The sequence below is a fragment of the Pipistrellus kuhlii genome, unplaced genomic scaffold (assembly GCF_014108245.1).
Source record: "Pipistrellus kuhlii isolate mPipKuh1 unplaced genomic scaffold, mPipKuh1.p scaffold_m20_p_2, whole genome shotgun sequence".
NCBI classification, from domain to species: Eukaryota; Metazoa; Chordata; class Mammalia; order Chiroptera; family Vespertilionidae; genus Pipistrellus; species Pipistrellus kuhlii.
Window position 1 is genome coordinate 168215150 of NW_023425515.1, and position 21083 is coordinate 168236232.

General features: G+C 46.9%; 1 protein-coding gene and 2 long non-coding RNA genes across 3 annotated transcripts; 1 reads left to right on the top strand and 2 right to left on the bottom strand.

Moving 5' to 3' along the window:
• Positions 1-1540: 1540 nt before the first annotated feature.
• CUNH1orf210 (chromosome unknown C1orf210 homolog) lies at positions 1541-4645 on the bottom strand. Its single transcript, XM_036447005.2, has 3 exons — positions 4326-4645; positions 2450-2533; positions 1541-2305 (listed from the first exon to the last, which is right to left on the bottom strand). The coding sequence occupies exons 2-3, from the start codon at positions 2466-2468 to the stop codon at positions 1983-1985; spliced, it is 342 nt and encodes a 113-aa protein (XP_036302898.1). The 5' UTR covers positions 2469-2533; positions 4326-4645; the 3' UTR covers positions 1541-1982.
• LOC118724091 lies at positions 2639-17136 on the top strand. Its single transcript, XR_004989482.2, has 3 exons — positions 2639-2773; positions 13069-13073; positions 17126-17136. It is a non-coding gene; the product is annotated as an uncharacterized LOC118724091 (long non-coding RNA).
• Positions 7505-14023, bottom strand: LOC123652727. The gene is made up of 3 exons (XR_006742203.1): positions 13895-14023; positions 13312-13384; positions 7505-9628 (listed from the first exon to the last, which is right to left on the bottom strand). It is a non-coding gene; the product is annotated as an uncharacterized LOC123652727 (long non-coding RNA).
• Positions 17137-21083: the final 3947 nt, after the last annotated feature.

Consider the following 21083-nt stretch of genomic DNA (forward strand, 5'->3'; position numbering starts at 1 on the left):
CCTAGGTTGCTCTCAAATTGAAGAGCAAGCTATCTTGGCACCAAGGCACTACCTCTGTGGTCGGCAAACTGTAGCTCACGAGCCACATGCGGCTCTTTGGCCCCTTCAGTGTGGCTCTTCCACAAAATACCACAGCCTGGGCGAGTCTATTTTGAAGAAGTGGCGTTAGAAGAAGTTTAAGTTAAAAAAAAAAATTGGCTCTCAAAAGAAATTTCAATCGTTGTACTGTCGATATTTGGCTCTGTGAACGAATGAGTTTGCCGACCACTGCTCTAGCTGATCTGGCCCACGCTTGAGCTTCATCACTGCCATGAGGCTGGAAATTCAATACATTTTCCAAGTATTTATTTAGCATCTGCCTTGTGCAAGATTCTGAGGACACAAATGAGACATAGCCTGTGGCCTCATGGCACCCCTCAAACCCTATGCTCCAGCTCCAGCCCTCCTGCCTTTTTCTCAAGTTAGTCATCCCTCCCTTTCCTTCTCTGCTAGCTCTTTCTAAAGGCTAATGCAGCATCCGGGTGGACACAATGTGGATGGCTGCCTGGTTCATGACTTCCCCTTGTCTGGGATTGACCTGGAACAGACAGGTGGGCTTCCAAATCACATATGTGCTATAGGTAAGGTGACCAGATGTCTCGATTTTTAACAATTTGTCCTGCATCCCGCGGCGTTTTAAAAAAGTCCCGATTTTTCCAAAAATTGGGACTTTTTTAAAATGCCGCAGGACGCGGAATTGTTAAAAATCGGGACTGTCCCGCCAAAAGCGGGACATCTGGTCACCTTAGCTATAGGAGCCTGCTCTCACTGGTCACAGCTGGCTGGACCTGTGGTGGATACTGGATCCACACCGGGCCAATCAGATTCTCTCACCTTTGTTCTTAAAACTCGGAACTGAGAGTTTCGGAGTCCCAGGCTCGGAGTCTCATCGATACCCATACATGACAAAGCATTAGAGGTACCATGCCTGACCTCGGGCTGCTGGGACTACCTGCTTCCTGTCCTCCCAAGTCAGCTGTCCCTTTAATTCTGTGCAAAAGCCAGGATTCCTTTCCATTGCTTGCAAAAGAAGCAAAGGATGAAGCTTCACTGTCTCCCTTGCCCCAATATTCCACCAGCAGCTGTGACCCTAATCTTTTCCTGACAAGTGCTTAATCAAGTTTTTCACAATCAGCTGCACTCCCTTACCCTTCTCACCTACGTACTCCTGAGTCCACAGTAATTCAATAAACTTTCCAAGTATTTAGTTAGCATTTGCCTTGTGCAAGACTCTTGAGGACACAAATGAGACAGAGCCTGTGGCCTCAGGGAGCTCACAGTCTAGCTGTAAGGACATGCACAGTAAAAAAGAAGTGCAAATTGCAATAAAGATTAAGGTAAAATGTGGCAAGGGTGATGGGAGAGAAGCTCACAGGGTGTTATGAGAGGGAGGGGCTCACTGGGGGTGGGGCAGGGCCCAGCAGTATCTTCCAGCTCCGTAACAAAGAACACTTTGATGCACCAGTTCCAGGTCAGGAAAATCAAAAACGAGCAGCTTTTAATTTTTATTGGAAATAAAAATAGATTTATTAATACCTGTCAAAAACAGAATATGTTATAACTATTTAGATTACACACTTTATTGATAGGGGAAAAAATTCAATAAGAAACTTGGCACACTGATTTTCGTCTGCTAAATGTTTTATCAACTGATATATAATAATAACTAGTTAAGCAGGAAGGATGCAAACCAAGAGACGGACAGAGGCCTCATTTCCATAGTCAGGTCCTTGATAGGCTTTATCCTGAGAATAGCAGGGAGCCATTGAGAGTTATTGAGCAAGAGAGGGTCATTGTCACTTTGGTGGCTTGTGTCAGAGATGGAAGAATTGCTCAATCCCTGGTGAGCCCTTAAATCCTAGCCACCTCCATCCCTGAGGTTCATTGTATTATAGTATTTACAATTCTAAAGCTGTCCGGCAGGGGTGTCCAAAGGTCAGGGTTCAGAGGGAGAAATGGTGCCTGCTACCTTCTGTCCCCAGCTCGCTGGCCCCAGGCTGAATGTAATTGTCCTCAATGAAGCCATCATCATCATCATCTTCACCGGCCTCCGGACAGATCCCCTTCCTTGTCCTGGGCAGTGGGCGGTGCTGGTAGCTGATGCGGTACTTGCGGCAGAGGTGGCATTTGGCAGCAAGCGCAATGAGGAGAGAGAGGACCACAGCTCCCAACACAACCCCCACCAGCACAGGCCATGCCCGGGCCCCAGAGCCTGGCCCAGGGGTCATGGCTGATACCGTGGGGAGTCCCGAGGGTCCCACAATGGCTGCAGAGAAAGGGACAGCATTATGAATGGGCTCCAGATGGGCTCCCTAGGGAGACCAAGAGGAGTGGGGGCAGGGTCCTTCCTCGAACCCCAGCATCTAAGGGGAAACCGCCCCCCTCTTCAGCTTCCCTCACTGCTACTCACTCTGGTTCGTGTCACTCATGGAGTAGCTGGAAGACACTGGCTTCAAGCAGGTCCCAGGTGACAGGCAGCCCTGGGGCACAGATCCTGAAACATACACACACATGTGTGGCTGTCAGGGACGGCCACGGGGCACACGTAGCACGCCATACTCTCAGTCGCAGGAGACTGGACAACTAACAAGGAAGTGGGGTGGGGGGTTAGATTGGTGCTTTAGGCCCATCACTCTGGGGAAATGGACTAGAGATGGGGCCAGACCAGCTGGGCGGTTACTGTTAGAGTTAAGGTACAAGATGAAGGCACCTTGGACTGGGGAAGTGGTAGTGGGTTGAGAACCACTGATCTAGACTCAGAAATACCTGAATGGGGAAGGGGGGGTGGGGGAAGCAACACCAGAATCTAGGGAGTATATAGAGGAAGAGCACCTGGGTTAGGGAAGTACCTGTTGGAGGACCAGCTGGGACTAGAGATTATCTGCAGGTGAAATACTTAAATCAGATACTCCTGGGGAGAAGTATCCAACCTAAGTACCTAGGACAGTGGTCGGCAAACTCATTATCAACAGAGTCAAATATCAACAGTACAACAATTGAAATTTCTTTTGAGAGCCGAAAACCGACTTCTGCGCGTGGGCCACGAAGTTTCAATCCCACTGTACGTGGCATTTTGTGGAAGAGCCACACTCAAGGGGCCAAAGAGCCGCCTGTGGCTCTCGAGCTGCAGTGTGCCGACCACTGACCCAGGAGATAGGCACGTAGTTTAGGGGCGTACTCCCCCATAGTCTTTTATACCAATACTTTAACGAGACCTTCCCTCCTCACCACCAACTTGTCACCACGTCCATCAGTTCTTCTAAATACCCCTGGAATGACTAGTCCCCTCCTTGGCAACCCACTGCCACCTCCCCAGTCCAAGCTGCCTTCATCTTGTATCTTAACTCTTACAATAACCTCCCACTGGTCTGGCCCCATCTCTCTAGTCCTTTCCCCAAGTGATGGGCCTAAAGCCCCAATCTGACCCCCCTCACTCCCCTCCTTAGAAATCCTTCCAGAGCTCCCCACACCCAGTGCTGCATGCAAATTCCTCAGCCACGCAATCCAGCTCAAGGCCCTCAGGACAAACTCTTCTTCCTCTTCCCACAGCTCCCTCCCACCCCCACACAGACACCTCCCACCTCACCCATCCTCTTTCCCAGTCACCCCCTCCCTTCTCAGTTTTTTTTTTTGTGTGTGTGTGTGTGTGTGTGTGTGTGTGTCCACCATCACCAATGCTAAATCAGGCCCCACCAGTCGATGGTGAGGTTGTACAGAGCCCCTCGGTGTGACCCCTTTCACTGGCCTCAACTGTGAACTACCAGTCAGAACTGGCCAGTTACTAGATGGGCAGCTCCCTGGGGGCAAAGACGGGCTGATGAAACCTGTGCCCGGGACTGGGGACTGCCAGAGAGCTTGGCACTCGGCTGCTCAGAGCCAGTTTGTGAGTTGAGTGAGGGACAGAGCTTAGAGTGAAGCTGGGAGTGGGGGAGAGGGCAGGGACAGAAGAAATCAGAACGGAGGGGAAAATGAATAACATTCAATGGGTGCCTCCTGTGGGCCCCACACTGTGCACTGGGTCCTCAGAAAAATAAGATTCCGTTACGTTGAAATGAACTGAGCTCCACTTGACCTTTCTTTTACTCTTGTTCCTTTCCTTCCTACCCTGACCCGGTGGTTTCTTCCCAAGGACATTTCCCCACACCCACAGGCAGTCCCCACACCTCCTCGGATCCTCAGACACACACACACACCCTGATTTGTAGCTCCTCTCCTGCTCCCAGGAGCCCTCGGGGATTTGTGGGCCCCTCCTCCCAGCCCCCCAGTGCTTCCCCTCTGCTCCTCACCTGTAGGAACTGTGCACAGCCGGTGGAGGAAGCTTCCGGCTGGGCCTGCAGATAGTGGGCGGGCCAGCACCGCGCCTGACTCACCTGGGGACGCAGCCGGTGGGGCAGAGGCTGCCGGGGAGGGCGGAGGGCAGGGCAGCAGGCAACGCCCACAACGGGGAGGCTCACTAACTACATCTTCCCCTGCTTTTGCGGAGAACCTGACAGCCCAGGCCTCACCCCCACCCCCATCCCTGGGGAGAGGGGGGTGGGCTGGAGCTGTTGGGATCCTGAGAGGAAGGGGTGGCCCTATGGGCCCTAGAAGGGGCGGACACTTCAGCGGGCTGCGCTCAGGCCCAGGTTAGCTGTGACTTTCCCATGACAGGTCCAAAGTCCGGAGCTGAGGAGGAAGCTTTGCAGACCTGGGAAGGCGGTGGGCCGGAACCGCGAGGCAGGGGGGTTGGGCATTCTTTCCGGGCAAAGCCAGAGAGGCCAAGGACACACTCAACATTGCCTGCAAGTGTGTGTGTGTGTGTGTGTGTGTGTGTGTGTGTGTGTGTAGAGTGGATGTGCAGGTCCATGGGCAGTGTGAGTTCAGAGGTCTTTTGGGGATGGTATATGTATCTTTGCGGGGAGGGGAGGTTATGGTGTGTATGTGTTTAGAGGTTTTAAGCCTTTCACCTGGATCTCAAGGATCCTGTGACCCCACAAAGCCAGGCTCTGAATCTCCCTTTTGTTCCACTCCTTGTCCTTGAAGATATGGGTTCAGGAGTCACTTTTCCCTGAGCCCCCAGTCTACCACTGCCTCAGACAAGCTCGCTCCCTCCAGGTGGCGATGTCCCAGCATTCTCTCTCATCACTCTCTCTCCTGCATGCCCTGCACACCCTCTGTCACAGCATTTCTCTGTGTATCTTGTAATGATTTCGATAGGGGCAGAAATAGAATACTGGGGCCCAGCTATGACTGTAAGAAATCTTTTTTAAAAAATATATTTTATTAATTTTTCTTACAGAGAGGAAGGGAGAGAGATAGAGAGCTAGAAACATTGATGAGAGAGAAACATCAACCAGCTGCCTCTTGCACACCCCCTACCGGGGATGTGCCCGCAACCAATGTACATGCCCTTGACCAGAATCGAACCCGGGACCTTTCAGTCCGCAGACCAACACTCTACCGCTGAGCCAAACTGGTTTCGGCTGATTGTAAGAAATCTTAATCATCGCTGCGATGGTTCTGTTCCGGTGAAAGAAGGCGCGTCTAACCTGGCTGGGAGTTGCACGTGGGACCTGGGAGCTCACCTGGACATGCGGCCCATGGCCCACCCTCCCCGTCTGTACCCTTTTGCCTACTTCCCCACGTAATCTTTGTCCTTCTACCCAATATAAGCAGCTGGCTTATGGTGGGGGCAGAGCAGACTTTTGTGGATGACCTGCTGCTCTCCCATACTGCCGACAGTTTTGGAATAAACGCTCATGTGATTCAACCCTGTCCCTGCTTAATTGGCTCAAGTAGGGACTGGCAGCACGGACTCATTGATTGTCCGGTTATAATTTCTCCCTGTGCTGCCTCCCCATTAACCCAGCAGCTCTGTAGGGTGGAACCAGGTTTTAACAGTCTCCGGGCTGCCGGCGCCTGGCACAGGGCAGGCTCTCGGTGACTGTGTGAGGGAGGAAGGATTGTGTGAGCTAAGTCATGAGGGCACAGGACTTCACGGGGTCCCTCGGGCCACAGCCCCAACAGGGGCTGCGCCCAGGGGTTGCAAGCGGGGCAAGCCGGAACTGTGGCTACAAAGTGGGGGACCTTGCAGGACTTTGGAATTTTTAACATGGAATCTGAACTCTCCCAATGGCTCCTTCCTAGGTCTCCCACCTCACCTGGTGCTTACCTTTCATGCTCTCTCCTCCAGCCTCACCAAACTGTTCTCTGCTCCTGGAACCCACCAGGCTCTCCTCTCCCAGGCTCTGCATGCCCAGCTCCTGGGGCCCCTCCCCTCTCTCCTTCAGCCCCTCCCCCAACGTGTCCATCATCTCCCAGGATAATTTTCCCCAGACCTACTCCTCACTCGGGCCCTAGTTAGGTGCCTCTGTGTATAGATGGCCTTCCCCTACTCTCCTAGTCTGGGTTCCTCCTCCCACCCTCGGTGCCTCCTCAGACCTGGCGCTTCTCTCCCTTTGCCCTGACCACCACTATTGCGTTTTTCTCTATTTGGTGGGGCCTCTTGTGAGCTTGGAAACTCTGGGGCTAGGGTCTGCATCTGTCTCATTCCTCTTCAAGTTACCAACATCTAAAACGGCACCAATAACTCCTTCTGAAATAATCAGAGGAGAGTGAATGAAAGACGAGACAGAGGGCCGAAATCCAGAACTACAAGCTTTATTAGAGGAGAAGGATGCCTTTGAGTGGAGGAATGGGGAGGGATGGGCTTAGGGTTACTTGGCACGCGCTGATTGATGGTTTCATATCAGGCACATGATTAGGCACTTAGGTGCTTAGGAACCGGGGGGGCTTAGGGTATTTGGCAGGTGCTGATTGGTGGGTCAATGTACAGTCCATATAAGGTGCCTGGTTAGGTGCTCATGAATGTCCAGGCCGCAGGTGCAGATTACATCATGCTCCGTCCATCAGTTGGGGGAAGGGAGGATCTATCAGTGAATACTACCCGTAATGGGACAGTGAGAAGCCGGGAAGTTTTAGGGTTTTGCTTTTGATTTTGAAGCAAGGAGATCGTGGGATTCAAAGGGTATTCATTGAACACCTGTACTGTTTTGTCTGTTTGTTTTTAAAATTGAGGTATTTATAAAACATAACCTAGTTCACATCACACAAATTTCACCATTTTAGTACACAATTTAGTGGCACTGAGTATATTCAAAAGGTTGTATAGCCATCACTGTATCTAGTTCTAAAATATTTTTGTCACACCAAAAGGATACCCCTGCCCATTAAGCACTCACTCATTTCCCCTGTACTCCAGGCTCCAGCAAATCTGCTTTCTATCTCTATGGATTTGCCTGTCCTGGATATTCCCTACAAATGAAATCATACCTGTGCCAGCTTTTTATTGAACTATTTCATTTAATCTTCATAACTAAACTATTAGATATTAATTAGCCCGACAATCGATGAAGAAAACACAGCCATAAGAAGGAAATTCGCAAAACGTTCCACAGAATAAAGCAAGGAATGGTTTGCACATCCATTTATTTTATGAGTTTTTATTGATCACCCATCACAGAGCCACAGCCAGCCCATAGACACACATTGGAATACAGCAGAGGACAACCTGTTGGGTCCCCCACAGCACGGCGAGCAGAGATCAAGCTGGATCTCAGCACCACTGGCCCCTCAGCCAGAGCTCTGGTGCAGGGAGCAATCTTTACCACCTCCCATGGCAGCCCTGGTAACTTGTGGTAGGCACTGTGCTAGCTGCTGGGAACAGAATTCCCGCCACCATACAGCTTTCATTCTGGAGGGGAAGACAGACAATACACAACAAATAAATAAGATCATTTCAGATCCTGGTGAGGGCTATGCATAAATCCAATAGCTTCGGGTGATAGGGAGCTGTGGAGGGGGCTGCTACTTTCCATTCGTCAGAAAAAGGGAGGACTCCCCGAAGAGGGGATGTTTGAGCTGAGATCTGAATAAGAGGGAGACTGCAAACATGCTCATCTAGGGGAAGAGCATTCCAGAAAGTGGAAACAGCCCTGATAGGCAGGAGCAGGCTGGCTTGTTCAAGCAACATCAGGAGCCCAGCTGGATGGAGCACAGTAAGTGGGGAGACATGTGAAGAATAACTGGGGGGGCTGTCAGCTCATGGGGGGCCTCATCAGGTCCTTCCCTCCACGAGATGGGAAACCACTGATGATCTAAGCAGAGGACTGGGGGAATATTCTTTGGCGTCTGTGTAAAGAATGGACTAGAGGAAGCCAGGGTAGAAGCAGGGAGGCCAGTTAGGAAGCTGTTACTATCGTCCAGGAGAGAGACTGTGGTCTCAGGGTGCTCTGGTAGAAATGGGGAGAAGTGCTCAGGTCCTCGATATTTTTTGAAGGTGAAGGCTAGGTGATTTGCGGACTGGATGCTGGGTTTGAGAAAAAGGAAGGGACCACCAAGAACTCCAAAGTTTTGTCCTGAGCAGCTAGTAGGATAGAGATGTCCTTTACTCAAGTGGAAAGACTCCAGAAAGGAGAGGTTTGGGAGGGTCACCAGGATCTCATGTTAGATGTGAGATGCCTGAGAGATATCCAGGCAGCATCCTAAGTAGGCAATAGCATAAATTTGGCCATAATGCAGGGGGAGATTAAGGCTAGAAATAAAAAATTTGGGCAGCAGCAAAATGTGGATGATTTTCGAAGCCAGTTCTCTAGGTGAACAGAGAGAAGGCTGAGGGCTGACTTCTAGAGCACAGCAGGAGGGAGAGAGGGGCTGAGGGGGAGCAGAAAAGGAGACCGAGGCATGGTGGGAGACAGACGTGAGAGAGTGTCCTGGAGACCAGAGAAGAAAGTATTTCAAGGTCAAGAGCTTGGTCAGTTATGTCAAATACTGGTGATAGGGCAACTGAGATACAGATTGAGAACTGACCTTGAAATTGGCCAGGTAGAGGTCACTGGTGACTTGGGTAAGAGCAGTTTCAATAATGTGAGGACGAATGCCTGACTGGAGCAATAGAGGAAGTGGTGATCACTTCTTCAAAGAATTTTGCTATAAAAGCATCAGAGAAGTCCTGGCTGGGTAGCTCAGTTGGTTAGTGTTGTCCTTATACAACAAGGTCGCAGGTTTGATTCCCAGTCAGAGCACATACAAGAATCATCCAATGAATGCATATGTAAGTAGACCAACAAATTGATTTCTCTTTCTCTCTCCTCCTCCTCCTTCTTCCTCTCTCTCTCTCTCTCTCTCTCTCTCTCTCTCTCTCTCTCTCTCTCTCTCTCTCTCTCTCCCTCTCTCTCTCAAATAAATAAATGTTTAAAGGAGCAGAGAAGTGGTGCAGACACTAGAGGCGAGGGTTCAATCATGGAGGATTTTATTTTTTTAGGCTAGGAGCTGTTATACCATGTGTGTAAGCTGGCCTGAATAATTCAGGAGAGAGAGAAAATTGATGATGCAGAAGAAAGAGAGAAGAGTGTGAAGTCCTGAAGGACATGAGAGGTATGGGGTCAAGTGCTCTGGTGGAGGGTTGACCTTGGGCCAGAGCAGGGAGAGTCCCTCTGAGGAAGGCGGAGCATACAGTGAAATGATGGGAGCCTTAGGAAGCTTTCTTCCCAGGACTTCTGTTTTTCCAGAGAAATAGGAAGCAATGTCATCAGCTGAGAGTACAGTGGCTCTGGGTTCAAAGAGAAAGAAAAGGTGTGAATTGGTCATCCAGAGCCTGCCAGCATGGGATAGGCTCACAGGTAGCACCTTGGAGTGAGTGGTCAGTTAGGGTGACTAAGTGTCTTTGTTTTCTAGCCACTCCAAGTGCAGGTGGGGGAAGATGGAGAGAGGGTGGGATTTGTAGGCAAGCTGGGCCCAGTAATGAGGGAAGTGAGGAGAGGATGGGGAGGTGTGAGGAACCCTGAAAAAGTGGTAGGATCAATGGATTTTAGGAGAAATTGCTGGTGGACTGGAGAGAGTATGTTGGAAGAGTAAGAAGTGAAGAGCAGATGGCGGCATAAGGAAAAGGAGGTTACCAGGAGATGCAATTCTTGATAAAGACAAGCCCAGGGATATGAATCTTCGAGTGGTTCTAAGGTGGAGCCTACAGACCCATGGGGGTCTTACTGTTATCTGAAGCGTGTGATTAACTCAACCTTCTGCATCAGATATCATTCTCATGATAACATGCTAGCAGGCGTCCTCAAACTTTTTAAAGTGGGGGCCAGATCACGGTCCCTCAGAGAGCTGGAGGGCCAGACTATATGAACTACTAATTCCTACTGTAACACCTCGGCTGCGCTCACTGCCCAAAAAACCTGGCGGGCCGGATCAGACTCCTCTGCGGGCCGTAGTTTGAAGACGCCTGTGCTAATGGCTCCACTAATACATGGCAGAGTCAGTATTCAAACCCATGTCTTCTGACTCTAGGCCCAGCATCTTTCCAGTTATATATCCCAACGACATCCCTCTGCTCTGTTAAACTAAAAATGTTTAACTTCCACGGCTGTAAGTCTTTTATGAGAAAAGTTTTCCCGAGCCAAAATGCTAGCCCAAGGTGGATCCTTAGGCATGGAGTCTAAACCACCAGCAGCATGGCTGCATAGAAAAGGCAGCACGTCCCCATCCCTGAGTTTTGCAAGCCTTTTATACATCAAGTAGGTGGAAGGGAGAAGACAGGTATACCTGCCTGAAAGAACTTCCCTGAGCTATAGGTAAAGGGGTGGGGGAAGGTAAAGAGGGCCAGCTTTGGGATAGCTAAGTCCTCATGAAGAAATATCCATGTCTAGCCAAAACTGGTTTGGCTCAGTGGATAGAGCATTGATCTGCGGACTGAAAGGTCCCAAGTTTGATTCCAGGCAAGGGCATGCACATGGGTTCCGGACACATCCCTGGTGGGGGGTGTGCAGGAGGCAGCTGGTCTATGTTTCTCATCGACGTTTTTAGCTCTCTGTGGAAAATCAATAAAACATATTGAAAGAAAGAAAGAGAGAGAGAGAGAGAGAGAGAGAGAGAGAGAGAGAGAGAGAGAGAGAGAGAGAGAGAGGAAGAAAGTCTATGTCTATACGTCACAGGGGCATCAGTCTGGAAAGCCCTTTTGTAAACAAGTGGGTAGGAGTGGAGGGCTGGGAAGGGGGGATGCACTCCTGGCATGAGATGGGGCCTAACTAAAATAATTTTGGGAAGTAGCCATCTGGAAATTAATCCAAAATTCCAACAGGCGAAACAGGAGTGTGAGAGTCTCTTGTTAGCCGGTCTGCAGCCATTATAATAGACTAATACAATAGTTCCTTCTCTTTCTCTCAGTCTCCGGACACTGTGAATTAATTTAGAACATCTCAGAATTTCTTTCTTAGTGGCTCCCATGAGTAAGATTTGCAATCAAAGTGTTTGAATCCTCACAGTCATTTGGAGTGACAGAAAGCTATCACTGCCTTTCAAAGATCTGATTATATTTCCCGAAGGAAATGGATAGTGAGCAAGAGAAAGAAGGGGGTGCCTGGATTCCCCGCCTCGCACCCACTTCCTCCCCCATCTGACCCAGCACCTCCCTGCTGTGGACCGGGGTCTTCGCCTTAGGGGTAGTGTAGCTCCCTTTTGAGAAGCTGATGGGAACAGGGACATGCACATGTACATCCAGTCACAAATAGGCTCACAGGCCTGGCATGTACAAGGTGCCCAATAAAAACTGTCTGATGAGTGGTTAGATTTCCACGGGGCTCACTCACTCCCTCTGGGTTAAGAACTGGTGTTAACCCTTTGCACGCTGAGTGCAGGAACCTCTCTTCTATTGTGAACAGGTGCTCCTTTGAGTAGATAGAGGACTCCTTCTTCTCTGCAAACCTCTGAAGGGACCTGCCTGTTTCCAGCCACTTCCAGCCACTTCTTCCAGCCACTTCCAGCCACTTCCAGCCTCCTGGCTGTAGAGTCAGCAGCTCCCTAGGGCTCCCTGCAGTTCAGCCCCACCCTCCCCAGGGGCTGGCCTTCCCCATTCCTGCTCTGCCATTGATGATGTGGAGATGCCCCAGCATTTAGCAGGGACTGGGCTTGAAACTTGATGGAAACATGCGGCCCACAACAAATATTTTTGTGGCCCAGCCAATATAACGGTATGTAAGAAACGTTTTAATAAAAGCTCTGTAACTTAATTTTTACAATATCCAATTACACACAATTATGAATAACAAACTACAATGTTCGCTAATGACTGATGACTATAATCGTGTTGCATTCGTTTCCCTTACACACCTTACGCGCAAGCGTACCATGTCTCTCCACTAATACCAGCAGCGAATATTTTAGCAGTCGACGGCCATGTCATTAGTCTTGTGTTAACTTGTTTGGTGTGCGCAACAGGAAATATTTCGCTTTTGGAGAACAAGAAAAATGGGTTTAGCCGAAACTGGTTTAGCTCAATGGATAGAGCGTCGGCTTGGGGACTGCAGGGATCCGGGTTCGATTCCAGTCAAGGGCATGTACTTTGGTTGTGGGCATATCCCCAGTAGGGGATGTGCAAGAGGCAACTGATTGATGACTCTCTCTCATCGTGTTTCTAACTCTCTATCTCTCTCCCTTCCTCTCTGTACAAAATCAATAAAATATATATATTTTTTTAAATGGGTTTATTTGTGTTACGCTTATTCATTTGTGCAGTTATTCAGTGTCTGGTAAGTTAATGTTCAAGAAAAAAGATTAATTTTTGTTAAAATTTTATATTATTTTAATGTTAATGATTACTCATTTATTTCAGCCTTTTATATTCAGCATGTCTCTCGAAATAAACCTACATTTCTAAGAAAATTAAAGCTCTTATTTTTTTTGTTGTTTTTTTTTTTGCAGCCCACATAAACTTAAACCTTGTTTATTTGGCCCGTGTTAGCCTATATATATATATATATATATATATATATATATATATATATATATATATATATATATATGTAATTTATTGATTTCAGAAAGGAAGGGAGAGATAGAAACATCAATGATGAATCATTGATCGGTTGCCTCCTGCACGCCCCCTACTGGGGATCAAGCCTGAAACTTGGGCATGTGCCCTTTCCCGGGATCCAACTTGGGACCCTTCAGTTGGCAGGCAGACAGCTCCATCCACTGAGCCAAACCGGCTAGGGTGCGTGTTAGCCTTTGAGTATGACATGCATGCACTAAGGTAAGCTCAAAGGTTATATCCCCGCAGGAGCTTCCCAGACCCAGGCCTGAGACTGAGGAAATGCCTTGAGATTGCAGCTTCTAGGGTTTGCTCACTTCCTCAAGGCGGACGAGTCTGTCAGGTATTCCATGAAGCCCCGAGGGAGAGCTCACCAGGCCGCTTACAGCCCCAAACACACCACCCTGAAACTCCAGTGTCATTACCTCAAATGGTTACCACATCAGATCCAGCATCCAGGTTCACGGGACAACTTCGTCCCCAGCCACCAGCTCCATCCTGCCACCGTGGATACACAGACACCAGGCGCACCCAGTGTGACGAGGCAGCAGTCGGTGCCCCTCCTTGTTCAGTTATCTCTGGGGTAACTGGGTCTAGGAGGATCAAAGCTCAGCAGACCTGGCAGGGGACTGCCACACCCTCAGCAGACGGGTGTCATGCCAGGCAAATGGCCAGAGGTGGCCAACCAGCTGGGCGGTGTCCCCATTGTGGTATCCCCTCCCCGCACAATAGGAATAGTCATCTCTCCCACAGTTATGGGAATCAGAAACGTCCTTCCCCACCTGAAACCCCTAGAGTTTGGGGAGATTCCTCTGGTGGCAGCACTACGTAAGCCAGGAAGGAGGCATGTCTCTCCATGGGGCCCAGAAGCCCACTTTCTCCTCTTGTTGCCCCAGCACCCCTTCATCAGGGTGGAGGCAAGAATGGAAATGGCAAAACCCCAATATATCTTTAGGTCCAAAGGGTGGGAGTTGGGGGACTCTGCCTTCAGAAGTTTCCCTCTCGTACCTGTGTCAGAGGACTGAATCATGAGGTTCATTGTGCTGTCGCTAGCTTTTATCCTCACACAACATTCAAAGTGAGACTGGCCAACCAGGAAGCAATCCTGTGATTCACCCAGCCTGTGGATGCTGCTGGAATGTGTGGCTATGGCCTGGGGTGGCAGCTTTCTCTCATAAAATGTGCTTTGTATTCTAAGTAGGCTTGCTGCGGTTTGAAGCAGAGAAACAATGAGTCATTTGTGTCGGAGGCTATTGGTTCTAGGATTTCAGAGTGACCCGGGGTGAAGCAAGGACCGGGTGTACCTTAAAGGCAAGACACCCTGAAAATTGGTGCCTGCCCGTCTCTGCTGGTCCGTCTTTGCCTTTTAAAGGGGCCCCGCTCCATCATAGCACAGCACAGAGTTGGGCTTATTATTTTCCCAGAATAAAATCTCTAGTGCTTTCTAAGTACATACCGATTGGCTTTCTGAAATCATTTTTAAAGTTAGGAGGATTACATTCATAGCTGCCTCCTATAAATGCCAGCAGAGACTTTTAACTGCTTGTTGTCTAGGTGAGACCATCGAGCAGGCCTGGGATCAGAGCCGAGCTCCACCACTTAACTAACCTTAGAAAGCAGCAATGTCTTCTTCCGTAAAATGAGGAGAATAACAATGAAACCTACCTCAAACAGCAGAGCGTCCATGAGGCGGCATCAGGAAAGGTTCCCGGCACCTGCGAATGTTCAGTAACTTATTCCTGGCAATGGAGGTGTGTTGGTGTTCCTCGTAAGACCTCTGCTTGCTTTATCAGGCACGTTTCATGCTGACCAAGGCCAGTGAAAGTCTGCTGTGCTTTAAATAGGTCCTGAGCTTTGAACCTCCTGAGCCCTCTGTGAGGTGTTGATTCCAGCTTCTGGCCTCGAGGGGTTCCTTGGGGCCAAATGGTCTTTGTCAAGCAGTTTGTGCCAAAGGGAATGCATTCAGAGCTTTGTTGGATTAACTGGGGCTTCCTTTACATAAGGTAGGGGTGTCGAACTCAATCAGAGAAGGGGCCAAAATCTAAAATCCAGCCTAAATCTCGGGCCGAATGGTTTACTGAACAGTCATAAACTGTCATTGTGATGGAAACACAGCGGAGTGCAGTGATGACAGCGCGGTGCGGGCCACATTGCAAGGCCTGGCGGGACGGATTTGGCCCGCGGGCCTTGTGTTTGACACATGTGACATAAGGGCTTGTTTTCAGGAGTTTTCTTTTCTCAACAAGGAGAAAGAGCGCCATCGCTTCCCAAGTCATCTACAGTCTTCCTTACAGCTCATCATACACGCCTGGCACCTCTTTTCAGCCCGGAGTGAAAACACGCATGCTCACCCGCTAACTTCAGGCACAGAGCTGCAGCCCACGTCCCAAGAGCATCTGCTGACAACTTCCTGTCCCTAGAGAAGTATTTCCTGAAAGAACAGCAAAAACTGTTTTTGAATTGACATGTGGCTTTAGCTGCTCCTGAAGTTAAGTGAAAGTGCCATTGTTACCAACTATGAACCTAAAAATGAAAAGGGAAAAGTATTACCGGTACTTTTTCTTTTATTTTCCTTTGCTGATCAACATGAACAATTATTTCTTGGTAAAGTTGATTTCAGGCAAAGACAGGACTTAAGAATTGTTGCCTATTTTATTTCAATAAAAAGAAAACTTTGTAATGTTGTTTGAGCAACATTTTACAAATTTCTTCACAAAGAAATTGTGACAAACAGTAGGGAGTTAAAGCATTTATGAAATATGTAAAGATACCCACATCTAGGGTTGCACATAACAAAGAAATGTCTTAAATACTTTTCAGAATATTCTAGGAGCCAAGACACAAGGGCATGCTTTAGGAGAACATAGGAATGTAATGGGGGAGGGCAGGCATATTGGGACTACCCATTTCCTTAAAAATCACCAAGGAAAACAAAGCAGCATTCAACTTCGCATACTGGTCTTGCACAGTTTATAAATAATAGCATGACTTAAGTCCAAAAAGCAAAGATGGGATTCTCACTTTGTTTATTTTGAGAAATAAGTGCATTGACACCCAGGTAGTCTACTCTTGTCTGACAGGCTTCCGTGGAAGGAGTCTCTGCTACTTCAAAGAGGACCATTTGACACTTCTTTTCAGGTGGCCTTGATGTCAATTTTGAGGGACAACTTAGAGAGCTTAATTGTCTTCCCCTAAGTCAGTGGTCGGCAAACTCATTAGTCAACAGAGCAGCAAACCTCAGCTCACGAGCCACATGTGGCTTGAGAGCCAGTTTGCCGTCCACTGCCCTAAGTCAACCAGCCTTAAATTTCACCAGTGTGTGTGTGTGTGTGTGTGTGTGTGAATAATTTGCACAACAATTTCACCCAAATGGGTATCAATTCCACCATTTCTGCAAATAACAAGTGATGTGCAAATAACGTTATCTTTTCCAGAATTTTTGCCCATTGGATTTTATGTTTTTATTGATTCCTAATCTATGAATTATAACTATTTTTGACATTGTCTCTTATTTTTGCCTCTTAGGGCTTTTCTTTTATTTGCTGTAAATTTCATTAATCTTTTGTTTTAAGGTCTGTGGGTTTTGAGGCTTTGTTAGAGAGGTTACCCATTCCAAAGTTATAAAGTAATTCACTGATGTTTTCTCATTCTTTTATGGGTTTGATTTTTTAAAAATATATATTGATTTTTTACAGAGGAAGGGAGAAGGATAGAGAGCTAGAAACATCGATGAGAGAGAAACATCAACCAGCTGCCTCCTGCACACCCGCTACCGGGGATGTGCCCACAACCAAGGTACATGCCCCTTGACCGGAATCGAACTTGGGACCTTTCAGTCCACAGGCTGACGCTCTAACCACTGAGCCAAACTGGTTTTGGCTGATTTTTTTGGTTTAAATCTTAAACCCATTTGGAGTTTATCTTAATATACATGATGTAAAATATAGATCCAATTTTATTTTTATAGACAGGTACCAGTTGTTGCAACATCATTTATTAAAAAGACCAACTTTTCCTGCTGATTTGAAATGCCACTTCTCATGTATGCTAAATTCCTATGTGCATTTGGGTCCATTTCTCGTTTTTCTCTTCGATTGGTCTGTTTTGCTGCCAGTACCACATTGCTTTAATTATTGAGACTTTATATATAATATGTTTTATGTTCCAGCAAATCTTGGTGTGAAATAAACCACCCAAAGCTTAGTAATTTTTTAAAATATATTTTATTGATTTTTACAGAGAGGAAGGGAGAGAGATAGAGAATTAGAAACATCGATGAGAGAGAGTCATCGATCAGCTGCCTCTTGCACACCCCTATTGGGGATATGCCCACAACCAAGGTACATGCCCTTGACCGGAATCGAACCCGGGACCTTTCAGTCCCCAAGCCGACGCTCTATCCATTGAGCCAAACCGGTTTTGACCCAAAGCTTAGTAATTTAAAACAACAATTGTTTTACCCAATATTATCGCTCACAGTCTCCTTAAGTCAGGAATTCAGGAAACTCTTGGTGGGGAGATTTTCTTTCTCCTCACGTAGCTTCAGTATTTCTCAGGGTGGTCTCTCTGCATGAGTTAGTCCGGGCTTCCTCTCAGCACGGTGGCTTCAGTGAAGTCGGACAGCGTAACATGGCAGCTCAGAGTTACCGTGCAAGTGCTTCCAAGGACAAACTAGAAGCCGCCTCACCTTTCTGACCCACGCAGCATCACATCCTCTATATTCATCTGATGACGAGACAGTGCCATCCAAATCCTCTCAGTGGGACAAATGTCAAGGTCACATTGTAAGAAAAACATGTGGCACAGAACACACTGTTGTGGCCAATTTGGAAAAAAACAACCTGCCATATTTCATTTTTTGATAGGGCTTCGTTAATCTATTTCAGAGTTTTCCAGGCTATTCTGACCAGAAGAAAACTCTTTTCTTTCAAGTAGCCTTTTTATAAATCTGATCCTTGAGGTGAATTCACTGGTAATCATGTGTTAACCTTTTTTTTCATTTACTTTTGGCATTAAAAAATAACCTTTTTTATTTTCAAAAACTACATTCAGGTCTAATTATGAATAAGTTGTCATTATCAGATGTGATTCATTTCTGAAAATATGTTTTTAAAACAAATAAACAATAGGGATGGATGTTGTGTTTGGTGGGGAGAGGATGGCTCTGAGATTAAAAAAACAAAACAAAAACAAAAACCCACAAAAACAAAACAAAACATTGCCCCTGCCTGAGATGCTTTGCTCAGGTAGGGGTATCGAACTCAATCAGAGAAGGGGCCAAAATCTAAAATCCAGCCTAAATCACGGGCCGAATGGTTTACTGAACAGTCATAAACTGTCATTGTGATGAAAACGCAGCGGAGTGCAGTGATGACAGCGCGGTGCGGGCCACATTGCAAGGCCTGGCGGGACGGATTTGGCCCGCGGGCCTTGTGTTTGACACATGTGAAGCATTGGCCTGTGGGATGAAGGGTCTAGGGCACATGTGTCAAACACAAGGCCCTCGGGCCAAATCCGTCCCGCCAGGCCTTGCAATGTGGCCCCCACCGCGCTGTCATCACTGCACTCCGCTGCGTTTCCATCACAATGACAGTTTATGACTGTTCAGTAAACCATTCGGCCCGTGATTTAGGCTGGATTTTAGATTTTGGCCCCTTCTCTGATTGAGTTCGACACCCCTAGTCTAGGGTTTGATTCTGATCTCCTTCTTTGGTTGCAGACTTGGTAGGGACACATGTAGGAGGCAAGAGACACGTGTGGGAGGCAACCAATCAATATCAATGTTTCTCTCTTTGTGTCTTTCCCCCTCCTTTCCACTCTTTCTAAAAATAAATAGAAAAAATATATTTGAGGTGGGGGATGGTGGTGGTGGTGGTGGTGGTGGTGGTGAGGATTAACAACAACGACAAAAACTGCCTCTGACCATGTGGTAATGAATTAGAATTGGAGACATCTTCATGAACTCATGTTAAGCTTAATATAAATTGTTAAATAAAAAATATTTACAGATATGTGTATGTTCACGCATTAGTGTAAACATATTTATTTCTTTGCTCCATCAGCTAAGAGGGCCTAGAAGCAATGACATTCTAGCGTCAATGAGCAGACCCGGCACCCTGCTTTTGGTTTCTAATGTCATTTTTAGAAGAAACCAGAGCTTCTTACAGAGATGACTGATTCTAGGGTTGAACAGGAAGGATACAAAATAATTCTGGAGTATCTTGTTAGTGCCAGGAAGTAAGGAAGTGCTAAAGAACAGACAGACAAACAACAAACCAACATTGGTGGGATATGTCCAATGTGTTGGCCATATAGCTGTTCATAACATTTTCTTATAATCCCTTGTGTATCTGTGGAATAAGTTTTCACTTCTCCTTTTTCATTTCTGATTTTATTTATTTGGGTCATCTTTCTTTTTTTCTTGATGAATGTGATGAAAGGTTTGTCAATCTTGTTTATCTTTTCAAAGAACCAGCTCTTGGTTTTATTGGTCTTTTGTATTGTGGGGGTTTTTCAGACTCTATTTCATTTATTTCTACTCTGATCTTTTATCATTTCCTTTCTCCCACTAATCTGGGGCTTTGTTTGTTGTTCCTTTTCTAGTTCCTTTAAGGTTTAAGCGTAAAGTTAGATTGTTTATTTGAGATTTTTCTTGTTTTTTGAGGTAGGCCAGTAATGTTATAAATTTCCCTCAGAGGACTGCTTTCACTGTATCCCATAAATTCTGGGATGGTTGTGTTTTCATTTTCATTTGTTTCAAGGTAGCTTTTGATTTTTTCCTTGATCTCATTGTTAACCTACTCATTGTTTAGTAACATATCATTTAGCTTCCATGTCTTTATGGGTTTTTTTTCGGGTTTTTTTTTCTTGTCATTGATTTTATTTTATTTTTTTTAAATATATTTTATTGATTTTTTTACAGAGAGGAAGAGAGAAGGATAGAGAGTTAGAAACATCGATGAGAGAGAATCATCGATCAGCTGCCTCTTGCACACCCCCTACTGGGGATGTGCCCGCAACCAAGGTACATGCCCTTGACCAGAATCGAACCCAGGACCTTTCAGTCCGCAGGCTGATGTTCTATCCACTGAGCCAAACCAGTTTCGGCTTTTGTCATTGATTTTAGTTTCATACCATTATGGTCAGAGAAGATGCTTGATATAATTTCAATCTTCTTAAATTTATTGAGACTTGTTTTGTGTCCTAACATGTGACCTATCCTATAAAATTTTCCATGTGCACTAAAAGAATATATTCTGATGCTTTGGGGTGAAATGCTCTGAAGATATCAATTAAGTCCATCTGATCTTCTGTGTCATTTGAGGCTGCTGTTTCCTTGTTGATTTTCTGTCTAGATCTAGCCATGGATGCCAGTGGGGTGTTAAAATCCCCTATTATGATGCTATTACTGTTGCTTTCTCCCTTTATGTCCATCAAGATTTGCTTATATATTTAGGTGCTCCTTTGTTGAGTGTGTTATGGTTTAAGTATTGTCCCGACCAGCGGGAGATCAACGTGGGGGCGAGGAGGCACCTAGAAAGGAATGAGGGAGGACAGGAGACGCGAAGAAATGGAGGCAAGACAGGGTTCTGACCAAGCCTCGAATTTTATTGTTGAAGCTACAATATATATAAAGGCTGTAGGGGGAGGGTTGCCGCGGGGACATTCCAAGGCGGGATGGGAGGGAGGGTCGGGGAGGGGACGTTGTAGGGATCTTCCGGAGCTGGATGTGTCGTTAAGCGATAAGTTATCTTTAGCTTCTGGCCAAACCGCCGGACACCTCATGATCTCTGGTGACTGTGAGTTGTAAGAGGAATTGGAAACTTAACTCCCAAGATGGAGTTGTATTTTCTAAGATGGAGTTGCTTGTATCAACTCTGATGCCTCCCAACAAAGTATTCCCATTGCAATGGTGATTATACACGCAACCCACCTTGTTGTATTGGGATGAAGCTCTAATCAACTGACTACCCAGCCAGGGCTGAATGAAGTATCTGTCATTTTCAAGAAGAGATGTTGCCCAAGTGCTCTCTTTACTTTTATAAAATAACATCAGCCCCAGCCAGTTTGGCTCAGTGGATAGAGCGTTGGCCTGCAGACCGGGTTCAATTCCAGTCAAGAGCATGTACCTTGGGGGTGTGCAGGAGGCAGCTAATTGATGTTTCTCTCTCATTGATGTTTCTAACTCTCTATTCCT